Below are 18,356 nucleotides of genomic sequence, written 5' to 3'. Positions count from 1 at the left end.
TGGAAGGAAACACCAGGATGATTTAAAAGGAGCCATTCATGTCCATTCCATAGGCTCCATCCATCCCCATGCCTAGACATGTGCATAGGGCTTCTTTTACCACCCCACACACTGTCAGAGTTAATTCTTCAAAGCCGTCATTAGTACATGGTAATTAATTCAAGAACCTCTTTGAAATCTCTTAACTGACAAATATCCTTATTTTTAAAAGTCCTCTTCTAAGTGGTAAATGTTTCCCTAGTAATTTCACATCCCCCACTCCCTGGGAAGAACAGTATCTATCAGCTGCCTCTGCAGAAACCTCTAACATAACCCTTTAGGCACCTCTATATACACTAGGGTGGTGTGAATCTCTCTTTTCTAGTGTTTTAATTTGCCTCAAAATAGGGAACAGTATCCCTGCATCCAACCCACAACAGAAGGACAGATGAAACATTGTGTCTTGTATTTCTAGCCCTAATCACATACACTAAGAGGGAAACCTGTCCAAGAATTCACACATATGATAGGCTTTTTCTTTTGACCTGTTAACTTCAGAAATTAGGAACATAAGATGCACACAGGCCACAAAACATAGATATTAGTATGCAAATTAAAATAAGTTTATTTTTGGATTGTCAGTTACACATCCTATAACTGAAGCTGTTTGCCCTGCATTGTGGACCTATTTTTCAGGTTTATTATCAAGATCAGGTATGGTATTCAGTATTATCTACCTCAAATATCATGTCTACACCTACAAATTGTTTTCTGTTCTTGTATGCTAAGCTTAAAGAGACATTTTAAAAGTGTTTAACATACAAAGGAAAAGGGAAAAACTTAATAAGAGTGTGTTAAAATTACACAGCAGTTTAAATACAAATAGAGAGCAAGCAAGTCCTGAAAGCTGCTTCCTGTCTGTCCCTTTGTACTTAGGTGAAAGCCGATGGAGTAGGGAGGTGAACGTCAACATTTTGAATTCCTTTAAAAATGTATCATTACTCCCCAAAACCCTTGATTCTAAAATTAGATCTAAATGAATATTAAGTAGAATCACCAATGGTTAGATTGACAGTGCGTGTGTGTATGTGTGTGTGTGTGTGTGTGTGTGTGTGTGTGTGTGTGTGTGTGTGTTTGTTCAAAAGTGGGACTCAAATTTCTACATGAACAATTACAAAGTAAACCTATGATTAAGCACCAAGTTCTTTCAGAAAAGAAAAAAATAGCTTGCACATGAATTCTAAGAAGGCTTGGAATACTTTCAGTCACTCGTTAGTCTAATTGAACTAGCGATTATAAGAGCAAGTCTAACTTTGGAAAAATAGGGTAATTATGGAATGTGGGTCAGATGAAGGAATCCTGGTAACCTGAGAGTGATGATCATATCCACCTCAAACTGCTTTTCTGTTTTTCAGAGTAGTCTTTCAGTGAATGCAAAATGGGGAGGGAAAATGAACAGCATGGTTCTGCCAGGAAAATAAATTTTATCTCTCTAGTTTTCACATGGTCATCATTCACTCTAGAAGTAATTGACACCCTACAGTTCATACCCTTTTCCAGTGTATTGGCCAACTGGTTCACAAACTGGAAGTCCACAAATGGCTAAACATTGCCCTGAAAAAATACATTAAAAAAATATGGTACTTTATCTTTGAGGTTGGTCCACAATACCACATTACATTTTTCCATATTCTATTTGTGTGCCTGAACTTAATTATGATATTTTATTACACTCTATAGTCTGAGAACTTGGTTTGATAGGGTGAGGGAAAAACTTGACTCAGCTGTTAGTATTTCTTGACTGCCTGCTCTATGTCAGGCACTGGCTTAGTACTAGGCAGCAGTAAGCAAGGTTCCTACTTACACAAAGATGTGGATCTAGATCAAGATGGGAATTCATTTTGCATCTCTGTGGGGGGTAGTTTGTATGGCTAACTCTGAAAAATATATCCAAGGGAGATTTTCCTTCTTTCTCCTAGTATCTTCCTGAATGCCCTCATTACTAAAACACATAAAATTATAAGACTGCTACTAAAAAGCTTGCTAACAGTTTTATTAATCCCACATCCTCCAACTTTCAAATGGATGATGTCCTATTCATGAGATAGGACAACTATGCATAGCCTAGCTTCTTCATGTCAGAAATACCCATGTCTATGAAGCAGGCTTGAGTGTATAGCTAATATGGTAGTATCAATGGTCGGAGGCATCTATATCATGCAAATCAGAAAATGACTTAGTCCTTAATGAATACCCAAATTATCTCCAAATACTAATACATAAACCAGAAGGAATTATGAAATATTAACAAGCTGAATAGCACAAAAGTCATGATGAAAGCTTTGAAAATCATCCATGAAAAGCATTTTCTCTAGTGCTAAAGATCTCCAAAGAAAGGCAATCCTAAATCAACTTCCCCAAGGCATAATAGTTCTTTCTCTTTTTAAGACAGTATTCTTAAGAATTAGTGTAATTCCTCTCTGAGATTGCTTAAATTCATTTTCTCTTCTTTTGTTGTTGGTAGATGCTTGTTAAGCCATTGTACATATTTATTCAAAGAATAAAGGCCATCCCGCTCTTCATAGTAATCCTTCCTGAAGATAAAAGAAAACTGAAGCCACAGGCTCAACAGTGAAGAGATGTCACTCATTTGTTTGATGAAAATCAATTATAAAAACCAATTATATGTATGGGTTTCATTTCCTAACTTCTTTTTCTAACTAACAGAAAATTGTAGGAGTAGATTTTCAGATATGATAAAGAGCGAGCTATCTAGTTTCACATAGGTCGATATAATTACTATTATCTAAGTCTTATAATGCAGTCGATATTGCTTTGCCTTTATATAGATTTTCTCACTTACATGAGTTTTGTTATTTAATCATCCCAGCCATCCCATGGTGTGTTGCCTCTATGGGATAGAAATGAGAAAAGGGAGAGAAATGAGATGTGTAGAGATCACACACTTTGTAATGCTCACATCTGAATTTGAACTCTAGAAGCTGATTCTGGGCCTTGAACTCTTAATTACTGACAAGGAAAGCTATTCACATTGTATCACATCAAAAAGCTCATCATCTCTCTTGGGTCAATTGGTTATGCTTTTGAAGGAAATGCCTACTGTGTTGGTTTGATTGACAACATTATTTGTGAATAAATGAAATTAGAACCTGGCAATATTGGTTTCCTTGAAATATTTAGTCCCTTAAATAAATTTGATATAAATAACTAATTCACCATTAAGTCAGGATAAGGTATATGTTGTGTAAAAGTGATTATCCACCATATGCACTTTGTAGAGAGACTATATGATCCTTTATCCTTATATCAAAATACTTATGAGTTTTACAAATACAATGTAATAGCAGATGGGTGATATTAAGAACCTGCCAATGAGTTTACCCAGTGTGTTATTTGATATCCAAAAATCCTATGATTATCCCCAGGCAACCAGAACCACCTTGCCCCTTTAGAAGAAGTGCCTTGGCAAACAAGAGTACAGGACAACATTTATCTGACATCTGCATAAATGAAAAGTAAAGTAAAACACCAAGACCACAGACTGAATAGACTAGTGAAGACTGCTTTATATGTAGTAGTTTTATGTCCCCAACAGCGCTCAGCTATTAGCCCAGCACAGGGCAAGACAGGGCTTTGGTGTTTCAGTTTTAGTGGGGATTTGGAGGAATTTTAGCCTATCAACTTCTCACAATTATTTTGTGAATGGAAGATACACAGTTGATGTATCGGTATCACTATCTATACATACCTCTATACTTCAGTTTAAAAAAAATTCAAATGGTTTTTGTTAAGTGAGTTGATAGCTGAAATTTATTTATTTGGAAAAAAACTTTATACAACAAAATCAATTCATATTTGGTGGGGTTTTTTCATGATCTACTTGAAAATTCCATGAACTGCAGACAAGTTATACATATTCAAATATGGAATCTAGATTCTCACTACTCTTCTCTACCCACAGGTTGTATATAAAAATAATGACGTAAGGCTGGAGTTATCTCGACTTGCCAAGCAGGGAGATCCTAAGATGAAGATCCATGGAGTGGTGGCATTTAAGTGTGAAAATGTGGCAACCTTAGACCCAATAACTTTTGAAACCCCAGAATCTTTCATTTCTTTGCCTAAATGGAATGCAAAGAAAACAGGCTCAATATCATTTGATTTCCGTACAACGGAGCCAAACGGCCTCATCTTGTTTAGCCATGGAAAGCCGAGACATCAAAAGGATGCCAAGCACCCACAGATGATTAAGGTTGACTTTTTTGCTATTGAAATGCTGGACGGTCACCTGTACCTCCTCTTAGACATGGGGTCGGGTACTATCAAAATAAAAGCCCTGCAGAAGAAAGTGAATGATGGGGAATGGTATCACGTGGATTTCCAGCGGGATGGACGGTCAGGTAATTTAACTTTTTACTGTGCTATTACAAACCCATTCCCACCCCCCTGCCATTCTGAATAATTACAACCAAGACCTATTAAAGGTTTGCTACATTAAAAATATATTGCCAGTTACTGTTTCTGCTTTACCGCTTGTAAAAAATCAGAAGGAGCCTAATTAATCATAATGCTTCAGTATTAAAACCCAAATGACTAAATGCTTTCAGTGTCTTAAGCAAACATTTCTTTTTTATTAAATTTTATTCTTTTATTTTACATCCTGAATGCAGTTTCCCCTCCCTCTTTTCCTCTAATTCCATCCCCCCACCTCCTTTCTGTCCCTCCCCCAATCCATTCCTCCTGTTTCTGTTCAGAAAGGGACAGGCCTCCCATGGGTCTCAACAAAGCATGACACATCAAGTTGAGGTAGGGCTAAGCTCCTCTCCTTGTATTAAGACTGGGCAAGGCAACCCAGTATGAGGAATAGGTTTCCAAAAGCCAGCCAAAGCTTTAGGGACAGGCCTTGCTAGGAGTCTCACAAGAAGACCAAGCTGCACAACTGTCTTACCTATGTAGAGGGTCTAGGTGGTCCCATGCAGGCTCCCTAGTTGTCAGTCCAGACTCTGTGAGCTCCTATGAGCCCAGGTTAATTGTTTCTGTGGGTTCCCTTATGATGATCTTGACCCCCCTGACTTGTAAAATCCTTCCTCCCTCTCTTCAGTAGGATTTCCCTAAGCTCAGCCAGTGTTTGGCTGTGGGTCTCTGCATCTGTGTCCATCAGTTACTGAATGAAGGCTCTCTGATGACAATTGGAGTAGTCACCAATCTTATCACTGGGTTAGGCCAGTTCAGGCTATATCCGGTAATGCTAAGAGTCTTAGTTGAGGTCATTCTTGTGATTCATGGGAGTTTCCCTTGCATCAGGTTTCTACCTGACCCTGAAATGCTCTCCATATTCATTACTCTCCCCCTCCATCCACTCCCCAACCTGATCTCTCACGTTCCCATTCCCATCCAACCCCCAGTCTACCCAGGAGATCTCTTCTATTTCCCCTTCCCAGGGAAATCTATGCATCCCCGTTTGGGCCCTCCTTATTACTTATCCTCTTTGGGGCTGTGGATTATCCTAAGCAAATATTTCTTGCAAGTGCCACATCTTGCAAGAAATTTTATCTTAAATTTGTCGATGACAGAATTTAGAGTTCTTATCAAATCAGCTTTGTTTTTATGCCATTGGATGTTTGAAGGTACCTGAAACGCAATTATAAAAAGTAAAGAAGGCCGGGCGGTGGTGGCGCACGCCTTTAATCCCAGCACTCGGGAGGCAGAGCCAGGCGGATCTCTGTGAGTTCGAGGCCAGCCTGGGCTACCAAGTGAGTTCCAGGAAAGGCGCAAAGCTACACAGAGAAACCCTGTCTCGAAAAACCAAAAAAAAAAAAAAAAAAAAAAAAAAAAAAAAAAAAAAAAAAAGTAAAGAAGAAAAATGCGTGAAAATTCATCAGGACTGTGGGGAAACTTACTGCACAGAACACTTCAGTTAGTGTAGTGGCATTCAAAGTTACCTCTCAGCCAGCTTTTCTTTCCGATGTTTGAAATTCCAACAGCAGGGGTTACCCCGGCTTCACTTTCTGCCCTTTATTCCTTTATGGGGGTGGCAGGGTAATTTTCTCACAAGAAATAATACTTTCCGTGCACTTTAAAAGTTGCTTGACAAGATCAGAGTTTGGGTAGTATGAACTTTGAAGAAAGGAAAAAAGAGCAACTAGGAAGATAACTTTTTATGCAATAAAATGAAGAATGGAAAGTAAGAACATGGAGAAAGAGCTGGGATGACAGGTACAGAATAAATGGAAATTTATAACCCCGACTTATCTCAGAAAGTCTATTTATGATTTCCCTGTTTGGGGAAATTTTGTTCTCTGAATGTCATTACCCTAAAAATGTTGGGGATTGGGTTCATCTCCATTTTTCTTATGTAAGCTATGAAATGTTTACTAATTGGGATGCCGAAAAACATTAAAAAAACTCTGCCCTGCCCCACACACTCTGGAAGAGTTAGTACTTAATTCTTCCTTAAGAACTTTCAAATGAAAGAATTAAAATGAATGTGGGAACAAGGCATGATCTAGTGCTTTGAAATATTAGATTGTAGATGGTATCAGGACTTCATGTATATCTAGAATGAAATTTTGAAAATGACTTTGAAGAAGAGAGATTTGACTCATATTTCATAACATAATTTTGACTCATTTTATAACAGAATAAGATAAAACAAATCAGATTATTTTGTTATACCTTAGAGGTACAGAAAACTAAAAACAGCAAACTTCAGATCAGTTATACTTAGTTTATCTAGAAATGAGATACTAATAATATAAAAATAATTCATGACAAATATTAAGTTATTAGTTAATGCAAAATAATTATTAGTTAATATGAGAATACCAAAGCCCCCTAGTACTCATTTCATAACAGACCTATGTTTGTAGATACCACTTTTCAGTCTTTCTTCTTCTGAATTATGTATATATATATATATATACACACAGATGCATTTATGTATGTAGTATATTCAAACACACAAGTACATACACACGTTATACATACACATAGAAACACGCACCTTAAAGGAGAAAAAAACTTGATGAATTTTTCAGTGAAGTTCATTATAATCTTACCGATTATTGAACGAATACCATAATTTTCAAGGCAGAAGACACCTATTGTTTTGTGCTTAACCTCTCTATTTTATTGTCATACTGAAAGTTTATTAACTCCTGTATTTAAATCTTTGTTGAAGAATACCAAAGACAGAGAGCATCTACTCTAATTTACACAGCTCACTTTTGTATCGAATGAATAGGAACATTTTCTAAGTTTTATTTGCAATCTCAAAGAACAATTAAAGCATTATGTTTTTGTTCTAATTCACTGGAAAGATGGAAGTTACTATGGTTGTTGGTATTTTGATGGCAAATTACTTTTATGTGATTAAAAGTCAAATAAGTGAGTTGGAACAAACAGTGTGAAAACCAAAGCCAACTTTTGCCCTTCAACAAATTGAAGAAGGGAGCTCACATCATGCGAGCCTCACTCAGGGGAACTTAATGCCATTTTAATAGCTGCAGCTGTTAATATTTTATATATAGTACTTTAATTAAGTTCTATATTTGCCCACTGCATTGATCTGGCAGACCTGCCTTTTAAAATTTGAATGAATGTATATACAGTTTCATTTTATCCAAAGAATATTCTGAATTTTGCTGTTGAAATGCAAGCATTTGTAGCTGAGTTCAAAGTAAGAAACATGGAATCTCAGAGTCAAATTTACCCATTTTCATATCAATTATATTCAAAGGTTCTATGAAAATGATTTTCCATATCACAAAGAAAGATAGCAGCAGGACAGTGTGGGCTGCCTTCTTACAGTGATAAAGAAGGGTTCATTAAATTCCCCAGACAACCCCTTAGCTAAATGCCCAAAAGCATTTAGAAGTACCTGTTATTTAGGTTGTTAAAATAGAGGGACCCAAACCTCTGAGTTAATCTTTTTTATTTTTTTTTTTTTAAATTTTTCTCTGTGTAACAGTGTTGGCTGTCCTGGAACTCATTCTGTAGACCTGGCTGGCCTTGAACTCACAGAGATCCAACTGCCTCTGCCTCCCAAGTGCTGAGTTAGAGGTGTGTGCCACCATCACCTGGCCTGAGTTACTATTTTAGCAACTGATGTCATTGACTTAGATACTAACTAAGTAAATCATCATAGAGCTATTTGATGTCAAGGTAACTACTAATTTTCTTGGTCAGAGGTAAAATTAAAATCACAGTAGTGAACATAAATGAAATTTGGATATTTCCAAAACAGTTTATAAGGGAAACTCATCTAAGAGAAAGTATATTTAATTTGTTTCTATATTCAGAGTTCCTAATTTTTCAGGCATGAAATACAGCTGGAAATACAGACGGATTCCTTAGATCCAATCCACCTCTATTCATATTCTCTCTCTCTCTCTCTCTCTCTCTCTCTCTCTCTCTCTCTCTCTCTCTCTCTCTCTGTGTGTGTGTGTGTGTGTGTGTGTGTGTGTGTCCTCTCTCTCTCTTTCTACACACAGACAAACACACAGAGTAGCACATTGTCAAAATACTCCTCAAAAGACATCCTTTTTACATTTGAAGAATAATAGCAATTTTCCTTGTAAATGCAACTTCTTTAAATTTATAATCTCATTTAACTGCCTTCTTGAAAGGCATTTATATAATATAGAAAAATAGGCACTGCCGTTTTATGAAGACAGCGAGAACTTCCAAGCCCAGACATGTGAAATAATTCAAACAGAAAGGTCAATCATTGTTAGATAAGTTTGAGAGCCTGGTTCAGGAACGACAAGCTTTGGTAAGAACAGGACTTTGAATTCTGCTTGTTCACAAGATCCGTATATTGTTAAGCAAACATGTAGGTAGAAGGGAGTTAACCAAGTTGGAAGCTGTCATCTCCCCAAGTACTGGGCCAGGTAGCAGTGATAAGGATGGTCATCACCCAGGTCACCCTTCTTCCTAGTTGTCTATCCCTGGGTGTGAACAGAGGTGTTCACAAAAAGGGATATGTGAGCCCCTTAGAGGATGAAAAAAAAACCTACATTAATTTGAATATTTTATGGAATTTTATTATGGATAATGGCTTGTGAACACAGTTATAACACATGAGATATTAATATAACTAACTAAAAATGATCTCAATGTGTACAGCAGGGTAATAGGCAGAAATATTGGAGGGACATTTACAGCTAGGGGACAAGTTCACCACATGACCTAAACAGAGAACGCATCTAATAGTTGTTCAAGCAGAACCATTTAAGTGTAGCAAAACCTAATGACTAAGGGAAAAACTGGATTCTGAGTTTTTACCCACCTATGATGTATCTTCCATTCCAAAATGTAGAGAAGAACTACACACGCTAGTTCCCCCGTTTTTATACAACTTGAACACACCAGTCTCTCTAGACAATGGGGCTTCCTTCTGTTGCCTACAGAGTTTATAATCGGTGACATGGGAAGTGAAGTGGCTGAGTTACCTGCATATGGCCATAACAAACCCTAAAATGAGCTGGCAAAGGAGGAGACATGCAAAGTGCAGGCTTGATCAGGTGGATTCAAGTGGACAATTTAAGTCCTGGAGAAGCAGTTATCCTCTGTGCATATCTGAGCTGCTAGGATAAGAGCCCGTCATTGTTGAGTTAATAAATACACTGTAAAGGTTCCTTTTCTTGCCAACCTTGCAGGCCATCATTCTAATACATCTTTCCCAGCCCTCCTCTCTTTCCAGTCTTCCCTGTTCTCTCTCAGCTGGTCCCAATTGTGACACCAAACAGCTGCCCAGGTATTTAGCTGAAGTGTGAGTTGCCCTACAATTAAGATGAGGTTAATGACTGTTTTCTTAGGGCAAGAATATTGTTTAAAATCGTGTTAAACTCTTTGGCTCAGGCAAAGATACCCTCTCAAGATTTTTTTATAGCAAACTGCCAGTCATTTTTTCTTCTCTTTTTGCAAACTATCATTACACATTGAAATCAAAGAGAAAACTCATTATTCTTGTCAATTCTGCTTGTGTACAGCAGAGCCCAGCAGATTGTATCAGCAGTTATTCGTGGGTAAGCCTACATTTAACAGCTAAGAAGCCATTGAGATTTGAATTGAAGTCATAGAGTTCTAGTTTAAGAACTAGAAATTATAGAGGGAAAGGCACAGTCTCTCTCCAGAGCACATAATGAGGGGTTTGCAGTAATCACTGTTCAGTGTGAGCAGCTCTTGTTAGCTATCTATTACCAGCATTGATTTATGTGTATACCATTCTTGAATTGCCACGTTTAGATGGTTCTACTTGAACAACCATTAGATGAGTTCTCTGTTTAGGTCTTGAGGTGAACTTGCCCCCTAACTATAAATGTTCCCCCATGTCTCTGCCTACTAGCTTGTTGCATACGTTGAGATCATTTTTAGTAAATTATGTTAATATCCTGTATCTTATAGTTGTTCTCATAAACCACTATCCATCAGTGGGAAAGACTGAAATACCTTATCAATCACTTACTAATTATTTGACCAAATAGGATCAACTTGCTATTGAATTTTTATATCAAATTTTATTAAATTGATGTTTATATTTACTTACTAAAATAAAGTCTATTTTCTCTATATTTACAGCATTTTTGCATTGTAAGTCTTTGATTATTGTAAATGTGTACATGTTTATATTCTTGCTGTTACACTATAAACATAATATCCAGCCCACTTGTTTAATTTGATTTTTATAAGGCCTTTTTTTATTCAAAAATATCTGAGCAATAAGCATTTATTTTCTGAGAGTTATACGACCTGTAATTGGAAGGGAAGCGTCATAGCACAGTTACCTAGGAGCCCAGGCCCTCAGAACTTAATTTATATTCATATATCTAAACATAGGCATTCAGGAGCAAACATTGGAGGTAGCCATCTGACTGCTGCTCCAGGCACTTAAGTGTGTATTCTCACTGTGAAGATGGAGGTTGCACATCTTAGCTGAGATGAAGGACATTTCCTTATCTAATAAACTTTCCTTACTTGGCTCATTTTAGGGTACTATTGAGATGGAATGAGTTGGTGAAGGCAGTGTGTGGCAACTCATGACTGATATACAGTCGAGTTGCTTGAATATTTTTCATGATTGCATGCATGCATGTAATAAAACATGCGTGTTATGAGTACACTTGTAAACAAACGAAAAGACCTATTCTTACCAACCTTATTCAAATATGAGTTTGCTCAAAATGAGCATGCCCAGTGTCACAAAGCTGTCAACTCCAGTGAAGTAACATTTTGCAGCAACTGAAATGTTGCTTTACGGCAGCTGCTCAGGTTTTCAGTCTGCACCCGCAATGAGATTTCCTAGAGGTTTGTTGTCATGAAATAGCCCATCTCCTAAGCTGAGAGCAGACGTGGCTACTTGAGTTGCTTTTCATTTTGAAAGGCAATGGCAGGTTAGTTTTGGTAGCCAGTGCTTCTCATCTGCTCCCTATGGGGTGCCTTCTCTTCTTACTCTCCCCAGCACTGGGTATTAGGCTTTCAAACTTTTGTCCTGAATTTTTTTTATACACATGTCTTATATTTAAGTCCCCAGCTCATAGGTAAATCCAAGTAAATTTTAAAAAGAAAATTAAGATTATTATTTTTGAGTTTTCTAACATTTATTTCAGTTCTTTATCTAAATCCTTTATGAGACATTAAAAAGAACATTAAAAGGTACAGAGAATCACAAATAAACATAAAACTGCCTTAACCATCCCTGATTCCTCCTACCCCAAATAACTTTGGTTAATCTTTTAAGTTTTTGGTCACTTATTTGTTCTTCTAGTTTTAGGAGAATTATGCATTTTGTGTTTTCCATCATCCTACTATATTATTAGCAAATTCTGCTTATCTGGTTTTATTATATATTTTCACTGAGTTTGAGTTTATTTATTAGAGTCGAAATTTGGCAAATTTATAGTTTTGTGGAATCCAACTCTTGTGTACTGAATTATAGAAAGATAAGATTGACATTTAAAATTGTGTGATGCAGTAATTCTATGTATTACTCAAATTGGAACTTTAGTGATCATCTTGTCCAACCCTTTAGTTTGCATGAGACCTAGAGTGAGGCCTAGGAATCAAACTGTTCGGCTACATTTGCCAGCTAGTTACCTGAAGAGCTAGACCTTGGATATCAGTTTGCTTCCACCAGACAAAAACATTTCTGCCATGGTGTATTATTTACTAGCCCTTGATTCTAGCAATTTGAAATTTTGTAGTAATTGAAAACTTAGTCACATTAGCTTATTTAAAATCCCACCTTTACTTCCTGTTTCTATTCACCATATAAACTAATTGTGGAGAAGAATAGCCAAGAAAAAATATGAATGGAAGAAAAAGCAAGTAGAAAAATATGAATAGCACACCAAATTACAAAGTTGATTTCCTCTTTTATAACAAAAAGCTGCTTTCAACAGATTGTTTTTCATTTATGCACAAATTATATGAAAAATGAATTTTCCCCTTAAGCTTTGGAACATTCTTATACAAATATTACCTTATTTGCTAGCTGACTTTTAATCCTTTTTCCTATGTTATTAAAACAAGTTTAAATGCTAGTGTTATGAATGTGGTTTGCACATTAAAATAATATAATATGTACATATCCCAGTATTGTGCTGCAATTGTATTCTTTTAAGAGCTAAGTGCTTTGGATTCTCACGTATTGAGTCATGAAGCACTGGTCGAAATAAATTCTCATCCATGGCTACCTTCCACAAATTTTAACTACTGAAATATGATAGTATTTCTGTAAAGCACTGATTTGATCTACTAGAAACTTCAACTTCAATTAGAGTGGAAAGGTATCATGGAATGCACACTACTTGGGAACCTTTATTTTTAAATTTCCCTATGCTCATATGTATTGCTGAAATGGCTTACAGTAATTCCAATTCTGTGATTACTCTGTTGCTTAACTTAATATGTCACTTGGTTCATATCCATAGTAAAGTCATTACGGGACATCACAACAGAAATCCCATATATAGCCAGTCAGAGACCTTCACACAAGTGTAAGTTGAAATGCAAGCATCTGTTTGAGCTTTTCCCTCAACAATGGAATGCATTTTTAACTCTTCAAAAAATTTTAAAATATACAAATAATTATTCCCAGCCCAACTTCTATGCTCTCTGTTTCCTTAACATACCCTGCAGAAATTCTCCTAAAATATAAGACCAAATAGACTGACCATGCATAGAAAATACTGATTTTTTTTTTGGTCATACTTCATTTTGATTGTAGAATATTCAGTGAAAATCCAATATGCATATTTGTCCATCATTTCTTTTTAACTTTGAGCCAAGCCAAACTAACATTCTAACTGCAGTGGATTATATTTGAATGAAGGTAGAATTATTTCCCTTTTTCTTTTTCTTTCATATTTCATTGTCTGCTAATTCCCTGGGAATTCAAAAATTAACATTCAAAGTAAAATAAGGAATGTAGAGAAACATAATTGATGATACTCTTGCAATCAGTTGTTTTCTGAACTGTGGTTCCAACTTGTTAGTTCTGAAACTCATTTGATGATCCAGCATTTGTTTTAACACATGAAATAATACAGAAAATACCATGGTATCTAGAGGTAATAGAATTCAATATTTTTTGTTAATGTTTTGTTTCAGCCTGTGTGTGTGTGTGTGTATGCAGGCAGGAACACATGCATATTCACACATGCAAACACACGTGCACCCATGTAAGAGTGTACTGACTTACATGAACATTATGATCTTACTTATAAACTTACTTATAAAGAACTACTTTATGGAGAGGGGTCCTTGAGGCCCACCCTTTATGGGGGAGCTACTGGTAGGTGACGGCTATGGAAGGAGGAAGAAGAGGAATGTGGTCAGGAGTAGGTTGCCCATGTCCCAGTGAATGTCCCTAAACCCATGTGTGTATGGGCAATACTCACTGAACTCTGGGGATTGTAAATGTGAGACTGAAGTGAAGAGGACATGAAATTGCATAGAGACAGGGAGGGGACACTAGGAAAGGAGGAAGAATGTGTGGTGGGTGGACATCATCAAAATGTATAGTGTAAGTATACATTTTCTAAGAATAAAAACATTATTTAAAAAAAAAACTTGTAATAGTGAAGTTGTAAGGAGCATGTTACCTCAGACATGTCAACAAACACATTCATGAGAACATACCAGAACTTTTCTTAACACTTTGTTCAAAGCAGTCCCTAAAACCCCAGAAAAAACAACCAAGAGACCAGCTTTTACATTGTCACTGTTAAATCAGGTATCTATGGTTGTCTGAAATACTTAGCACAAGCTTTTTCTCTTAGAGTACAGACGTGGGAGGCCAGAGAGTGGGCTTGGAAGTCAAGAACATTGGATGTGCCAGCATGAAGACTTGAGTTTAGACCCTAGCACTAATATAACACGATAAATGTAGTCTCCTGTGCTCCTGTAACCCCAGAAGTGTGGCAGGTCCAATGGAGAGAGCGAGCGTTGGGCCTTGCTGACTTCCAGCCTAATTGCAAACAGCCAGCTCCAACCTCAGTGACAGACTATGATGCCGAAGAATAGGATGGAGCAAGATAGAGGAGCAAGTACCTTGATGTACTGCTCTGGCTTCCACATACATAAACAGGCACACATAGCTGTGCACATGTTTGCATCTGCACACATGTATTATAAATAAGTACATATGGATTCTCTCTCTCTCTCTCTCTCTCTCTCTCTCTCTCTCTCTCCCTCCCTCCCTCCCTCCCTCCCTCCCTCCCTCCCTCCTTCCCTCCTTTCCTCCCTCCCTCCCTCTCTCTCTCTCTCTCCTGCAGACCCACTGAATTCTCTGGGTGTAGTATGGAAGAGACAGAGAGAATGGCAGTACTCTAGCCAGGGAATGCCTGTGTTGCAGGGATGCCCAAGCATTCTCTTTAGTTGTAAACTGTCACAGTCTGATTAAAAGCAGTTTAGTTTTGCCAATTGCTGGTTAATCTTCCTGAGATGAATTAAGTTCATTCTATAAATAACATTGGAATTTGGAGAACAGCCATTAGAAAAATATATCCCCATTCTCATCATAGGGTTTCATTGTTTGTTTTCTAAGTTGTATTTCTCAAATCAGTTCCTCTCAGTTACAAGTATTTATTTTATCAAATCCTATTTCTAGGAATACTTCTTGAAGTAGTCACTTCTCTAGCCTATTACCTTCACATCTGCCCTTTTGTCTTTCCTCAGATATACTTTCTTCAGCTTAGAACTCTCGTTAGCTGCTCCAGAGGATGGGGCCCATCTATGCTTTCGCTCCTTAGCTATTTTGGACAATGGTGGTGACAAAACAATTCTTTTTAAATGAATGTAGTGATCATTCTATTAGATACGAGTCCCCTCACCTCAATATTATGCATTGCATTTTCCAAAATCAGTTTTATTACATTTTCAAAATGATATTTTATAGCAGTGGTGTGCTTCTAAATGGAAGTTTTCTTGCAGATGTTGTCATGAATGAGAAAAATATAAATTAGTACTTAGTCTTTTTTCCCTTTTAAACATCCTCCATCAAAATCCCCACCATTTCCCTTTCTTTACAAGACCCAAAATAGCAATGTCTGTGAGGGTTTCTCCCCTGGGAGTTTTCCACCACTTTCTGTGAAAGTCTAGAGAGACAAATGTCCTCATAATGACTTGGACACCTGGGCAGACTGACAGTAGCTGCCATGCCCTTCTCCCTCAAAAAGACAAATCCCAGTTTGAAGCTCATGCTGCCAGGATTTAAAATACTCCTGGGCACAGAGTAGGCACTAGCAGCCTGGTATTCTTAGTTAGAAGCATGCTTTTGCTTTGGAAAAGCCCTGAGCTTTAGGTTTTCTGGGAGGCAACTATAATATACCACCACACTCACATTCTCTTCCTGAGCTTTGAGTGTCCCAGAGAAGTACAATAATATTTAGATATTTTCTGACTCCCCATCTGTGTCTCTCTCTGTCTCTGTCTTTCTGTCTCTGTCTCTCTGTCCCTCTCTCTCTCTCTCTCTACACTACAATTTAAACACAAAATACAAATTTGGGGGTAATATGGTAATGGGTCCTTGTGGTATCCCGTGAATATCATTGGCATCGTAAGTATAAAAACCTTTCTGGGGATAGATTACTGGTAGGAATTTTTATAATCTGACAGTACATATTTAAGTTTTTATCAGAAATGTGCTTCCAGTCACTTTTATGAATTCCACATTTTTCTTTAACTCTCAAATATTTCCATGTGAATGAATAACTGCTCATTTAATACTTGAGCCTTGGAGTCCCATACAATTGTAAATCTCTCTATATATATATTGCAGCTTGAAATGAGTAAAGAGAAACTATTGATTTTGATAAGGGATTTGGTTTAAAGAGAAGCAAATGATTTTTCTTGAATCTCTCACCAACATGTAATAATGAACATTCATGTGGTGTTTGTTATAATCCAGAATCTAGTATGTTTTATGAAACACACAGAACAGACTTCTATTATGTGTACACATATATAAGGAAGCCCAAGCCATAGAAATAACTCAATAGATGTATGTACTAGGTCTTAAGTTTTACCTTGACTTTGGAAATCTGTCAAATTATTAGATCCAAGCAAAATAACCAAATCAGTTAAAGATAAGGGCAAAATATTTTCCTTGGCGCCCGCCCTCCCTCCCTCTCTCTCTCTCTCTCTCTCTCTCTCTCTCTCTCTCTCTCTCTCTCTCTCTCTCTCTCTCTCTCTCTCTCTCTCTCTCTCATATGTATACACTGTTCTGTCTGTGTGTATGCCTGCAGCCAGAAGAGGACACCAAGTATCATTACAGATGGTTGTGCGCCACCATGTGGTTGCTGGGAATTGAACTCAGGACCTCTGGAAGAGAAGCTTGTGTTCTTAATTAAACTCTCAGCCATCTCTCCAGCCTAAGGTCTCACTCTTTAGTCCTGGCTGGCCTGAAACTCACTCTGAACACAAAGTTGGCCTCAAACTCACACAAATCCTCTTGCTTCTGTCTCCTAAGAGCTGAGATTAAAGATGTGCCCCACCATGCCCCCATATACTAACTTTGAAAGCAAGTACACTAACCATATAGAGTTAGACTTCATTGTAAAAAAAATATCCATTTTGTTATTGTATGATTTATTTAAATTTGAGCTGTTTAAAGTTGGCACCCACTATTAGCTGTGTATACACTTTGATTTTCATGAAGTCAAATGGGACCACATTAATTGTAATTTTTTTATTTCTAAATTATGTAATCCCATAGATGATTTGATGATGCTTAGACGTACCAGACACTGAAATAAAAAGAATAAGAAGTGCATATATATCGTATATATGTATATGTATATGACAAAAGTTGATTTAAAAAAAATAAGCTATGATTTTGAAACATGGCACCAAAGGTATGAGTGTGTTTTGAGGAATTAAAGAGAAGGGGGAAATGATGTGATTATATTTTAATTTAAAGTAGTGAAAGAAATGATCAAAATAGAAATGCCTGGCCTGAAAGGAGCTCACACTCTACCGTATAAGAGGAAAAAGGAGAGACCCGGACCACACCATATACACAAACAACTTCATATTCTCTTGTAATTTTAACAGGTACCATTTCTGTCAACACACTGCGTACTCCTTACACGGCCCCTGGTGAGAGCGAGATCCTGGACCTAGATGATGAGCTGTATCTGGGTGGCTTGCCAGAAAATAAAGCGGGCCTTGTCTTCCCCACCGAGGTGTGGACGGCTCTGCTCAACTATGGCTACGTGGGCTGCATCCGGGATCTGTTCATTGATGGCCAGAGCAAAGACATCCGGCAGATGGCGGAAATTCAGAGTACTGCTGGAGTGAAGCCATCCTGCTCGAGGGAGACAGCAAAACCGTGCCTTAGCAATCCTTGCAAAAACAATGGCATGTGCAGGGATGGCTGGAACAGATATGTCTGCGATTGCTCGGGAACGGGATATCTCGGCAGGTCCTGTGAGAGAGGTAGGATTTCAAAATTGTAGCAACTCGTCCTGCTAGTCAACTAGAAATGCTTACTAAATATCCACATCAAGCCTGAACTGAAACATAACTACTTCTAGTGAAGTCACCCACAGCCTGAACCCCCAGACATGACACAGGTGTCTGAGGAGCCTTCTGTGGTTTTCACAGGGCCTGGTTGTGGGTACCACAGCTCTTAAAGTATGCTTAAGATGTCTAATTCATAACTGCTACCTTGTTTGTCCGGTCCTTAACTGACCACAGATTCACTTTCATATCTAACATTAAGGCTTAACTGTGTCTATGCAGTCCCTGAGTAGACACTTCCCCTTCCTTGCTAAGAAAAAAAAAAATGAAGCTACCTGTGTTTATGTCTCTCCCCTTATAAACAGAGGAACGAATATTGAACACAGAATGAG

At 37.5% G+C, this 18,356-nt stretch overlaps 1 protein-coding gene across 32 annotated transcripts in view; it reads left to right on the top strand.

Annotated features, from left to right (window-relative positions):
• Nucleotides 1-18,356, top strand: part of Nrxn1 (neurexin 1) — a 1,064,135-nt gene that overhangs the window by 441,938 nt on the left and 603,841 nt on the right. For all 32 annotated transcript variants that reach the window (XM_052746549.1, XM_052746545.1, XM_052746543.1 and 29 more), the window contains 2 exons: nucleotides 3,962-4,400; nucleotides 17,557-17,940. In XM_052746549.1, coding sequence (XP_052602509.1) covers nucleotides 3,962-4,400; nucleotides 17,557-17,940 — 823 coding nt within the window. The remainder of the gene's footprint in view (nucleotides 1-3,961; nucleotides 4,401-17,556; nucleotides 17,941-18,356) is intronic.

The sequence above is a fragment of the Peromyscus californicus genome, unplaced genomic scaffold (assembly GCF_007827085.1).
Source record: "Peromyscus californicus insignis strain IS unplaced genomic scaffold, ASM782708v3 Scaffold_1__1_contigs__length_55948999, whole genome shotgun sequence".
In the NCBI taxonomy this organism is placed as follows: domain Eukaryota; kingdom Metazoa; phylum Chordata; class Mammalia; order Rodentia; family Cricetidae; genus Peromyscus; species Peromyscus californicus.
This window is presented reverse-complemented; position numbering and strand designations above follow the sequence as displayed.